The sequence below is a fragment of the Gymnoscopelus braueri genome (assembly GCF_963280865.1).
Source record: "Gymnoscopelus braueri genome assembly, chromosome: 9".
Lineage (NCBI taxonomy): Eukaryota > Metazoa > Chordata > Actinopteri > Myctophiformes > Myctophidae > Gymnoscopelus > Gymnoscopelus braueri.
Genome location: NC_137610.1, coordinates 41,428,309 through 41,431,945, shown reverse-complemented (window position 1 = coordinate 41,431,945; position 3,637 = coordinate 41,428,309). Strand labels below are relative to the sequence as shown.

Here is a 3,637-nt window from a genome sequence, read left to right as displayed (position 1 = left end):
ACTTTGTGCTGGAGTATGAGGGGTACTGGGACAGTAATAACCCCCAGGGACGCTGGGAAAGACCTGCTACAGAAAGTGTCTGACCGGAAATACCAAAAGTACCTCCCAAGGAAGTTACGTTGATGCTTTGCAGATATGTTTACATTCCCCGTACATGAAACCTGTGTTGTGACTGGTTCGAAAAAAGGCCGCTTCTGGGGAAGTACATAAAACACATGTCCTGCCCTATAGACACGCTCTGCAGTAGGCCGTTACCAGGCTTTATTTTCTCCTCTGAGATAAGAAAGGGCTGGGACCCACGAGGCTACCCCTCAAGTACAACTGTGTAGCATCCCTGACTGTTGGTGGGCTGCGGCGGGACTTCTAGCATGTCTCAGGGTTATTTTGTGTTTTTTCAGTTGTCATTGGTTATGGGGAATGTGTTGTAGGATTGATGTGTTATGTTTTTTATGTCATGTCCTTTACTTCCATAATTTCTGTTACTGTATGTGGCTTCAAATGTGGCTGAATCCATGGGTGATGGGACTAGGGGTTTTGAGCTAGCGACGACTGATGTAGGCATACATCAGTTTCTTTTGGCAAGCAACACTCTCATGCGATGGAGTATTTGACAGCCTTTGAAATATTATATCAGTTTGCCTTTGAGGACAGCTTTTTTGAAAATGACAAGGCGTAGGAGGACATCGTATAAATGAATCCAATATTATAAGATTTTATTGCTGTTGTTTATAGTGGCATCATTGGGCTAATATTCATTTTCACTTTCATATCATCAAGCAAGAGTACATGTAAATCAGGCATAAATTACTATTTGATATGAAAATTGTACAATGGTTGAGGTAGTAATAAAGAGACAAAGAGGTTAAGATAAATACTGATACATGATGAGTCCCTTTGTGGGAAAATACCATAGTAAAATAAATCAAACTTTAGATCTAGTATCAGTGTGTGAATATTTATATTTAACAACATTGCATTTTGGCAATGGTCAGTAAAACAGCTTAATGAAAAACACTGAGGTTTTGTTAAGCAACGTTTTTGGCCTTGAATATTATTTTCCCGGAAATATGCCTTAATTACACTCATGGCGATGACGTTTCCGTGGCGATGCTGGGGACTCCAGGGAGAAGGCAGTAGGTGAGATAGGACGAGACTCAGGAATGTACTCAGTCTGATACTTTTCAATGTAAGGTTTGGCAACCTGCCACACCTGAAATGGATAGAAATATTAACACATTAGCAACAAAACCAACTTTCTTTCTTGTATGTGTTTTTTTACACTGTAAAATTCTTACACACTGGAAGCATTTTTTCCCCATGCAATTTACTCGCATTCATTTAAACTACTGTTGTCACGAGTATATCCACACAGAACGGTGAATGAGTATTATTAATTCAAGAGTTTGATGTGAAATATTCGCTGACACGTTTTCAGATCATTTATTTATCACGCTCCTGATGTGTAAATGACCTTGAAGATGAAGATGAAGAGTGTAAAACGGGTCCATTGGGTCAATTTTTACACTCCCACAGGGTTAAAGCTGGAATCCGGAACTTAATAAAACTTGAATAAAATGTACAAATAAATTCCAATTCAGATGGGGGCCAATTCCAATGTATGATAGAATACGTTACATAATATAACTAGCACTCTGCAGTGGTTGGTCACCCAACTCTTCCATTGAATAACATAGACCCTGTAGGACACCTACTGGTTAGCAAGTGGCATTGCCTGAAGCTCAAAATCTACCCTTTAATAATTTGAGAATTTGACTCCTGGACAAGATCATGAAGTCCAGCATCAGATGTTAACCACTTTCAAACTGCCGTTCCTATTTTGGGTATTTCATTACAGGAGAAAATGATTTTTTTTTTACATTAAACTAGAAAACACCCTTGTTTCAGACAAGGATTCACAACTTCAAACTTTTTTTTTTGTTAAAAGCATATAAAACCCCATAAAATCTAACCATGTGTATTGATAACATTGGTGTAAGAATGTATTAGTATCATCTTTGTTTAAAAATATATTTTTGGTAAAAATGTTGGTCCTTTAAAGTGTCCAAGATCTTTGTCAACTCCGTCAGATATCTACAAAAACATAATTTAATCAGGCATAAACTGGCTTAACTATATCCTAAGGTCCCCTGTCTCACTTCCTGGCAGGAAAGCTGATGAAGCCATTTTTTTATTAAATAATATTGCTATCAGACATGTCTCAACCATAACATGTCAACTCCGTAAGTACTTCTAAATCCAAGCTAAATAAAAATTATGGTTCAAAAAGTGTAGGCCTAATTGTATTAGCATTAAGAGAACCCTGAGCAACATTGAAAAAATACATTGTCTACTCACTATGACTGTGCTGTTCAATGAAAAAATATAACATTTTGTCAACTCCGTAAGACTTCGTAAGATGTCAACTCCGTCAGATATGCCATCTTATGGAGTTGACATATAAATAAAAAAACGGTGGGAGGTTCGCCCATTACTTGGTTTAATAGTCAACACTTCGATCTTTTAAAATATATTTTCCCGGCATAGTTGAGTTTTTTTTTTTTTCAAATGAAATTATTGGTTTTGTTCTAATTCTCAAGAATGGGTGTAAACACAAGCTCACAATGCGTTGTGTTGCATTTTTTTGTTATTCGTCGTACGATCAAAGGTGGGCTCACATAACAAGATAATCGGGGTAATTTTGGGTCGGGACAATCAGGAGTGATTATTTGGCCAGATTATCCTAGTAGTGTGAGGATCCAATCCAAAGATCCAATCTTAAACCTCTCGACTTGCTCACAGACGATCGGGCCTGTCCAAATAATTTTCAAACAGCCATGCTTATACGGAGCCGGGTCGCAGGGGCAACAGTTCCAGCAGAGCTCCAGACTTCCGGGCGATACAGAGGCATTCCAAGCTGGTACATTGGCTATTTTCGGCAAAGACATTTGGTGTAGAGGGAAATACTAGTGGACCTATAGCTCTAGTAGTAGAGCTCTGGGGAACCCCGGTCAACTAAGTTATAGGGTTTAAGTGGTTAAGTGGTTAACACTTGCCTTCTGGTCAAGGAGGAGACGATGAGCTGCCTCGATGTCAGGGGACATGAATCTGTCCTTAAGCCAGGGCCTGTGAACCCATGTTAGATAATTTGACAAAAGAGGGAGCAGAGAAAGAACAGTGGATAAATATTAACCTTCCTGCACATCATTTCAGAGAACAGAAACGTGTGTACCTTGGCCACATATGTTTAACTTACTTGACCACGCTGCGCACAAGGTCATAGACCTTTTCCAATGGAGTGGTGGTACGCAGGGGGCGCAGGAACTCGATGCCCTGGCACGCTGCTAACAGTTCTATAGCCAGAACTGATTAGAGAAAATTGATCAGTTGAGTTTCTGCTGAATGCATTATAAGCAGTAAAACAGACCTTTTTCATGGCAGCCATATTGACATAAATAGTTGTGTGTTACATCCTGTAGGTGTTACTAATTAAGGATCTGTTCAATTTAGTGTAGCAGAGCCAACATGCACAATACATGTAGCAGTACCCTGACATTGTTTGACCAGAATGGTCAAACATGTGTAAGTAACATTACACAAATATCAATATGGCTGCTATGAAAAAGGCCTATCCTACGTG

The 3,637-nt window shown here is 39.1% G+C and overlaps 1 protein-coding gene across 1 annotated transcript in view; it reads right to left on the bottom strand.

Annotated features, from left to right (window-relative positions):
* Nucleotides 1-1,072: 1,072 nt before the first annotated feature.
* Nucleotides 1,073-3,637, bottom strand: part of hal (histidine ammonia-lyase) — a gene marked incomplete at both ends in the record, with an annotated part of 13,766 nt that continues 11,201 nt past the window's right edge. The window contains 3 exons of the mRNA XM_080438171.1: nucleotides 1,073-1,210; nucleotides 3,054-3,123; nucleotides 3,254-3,362. Coding sequence (XP_080294297.1) covers nucleotides 1,073-1,210; nucleotides 3,054-3,123; nucleotides 3,254-3,362 — 317 coding nt within the window. The remainder of the gene's footprint in view (nucleotides 1,211-3,053; nucleotides 3,124-3,253; nucleotides 3,363-3,637) is intronic.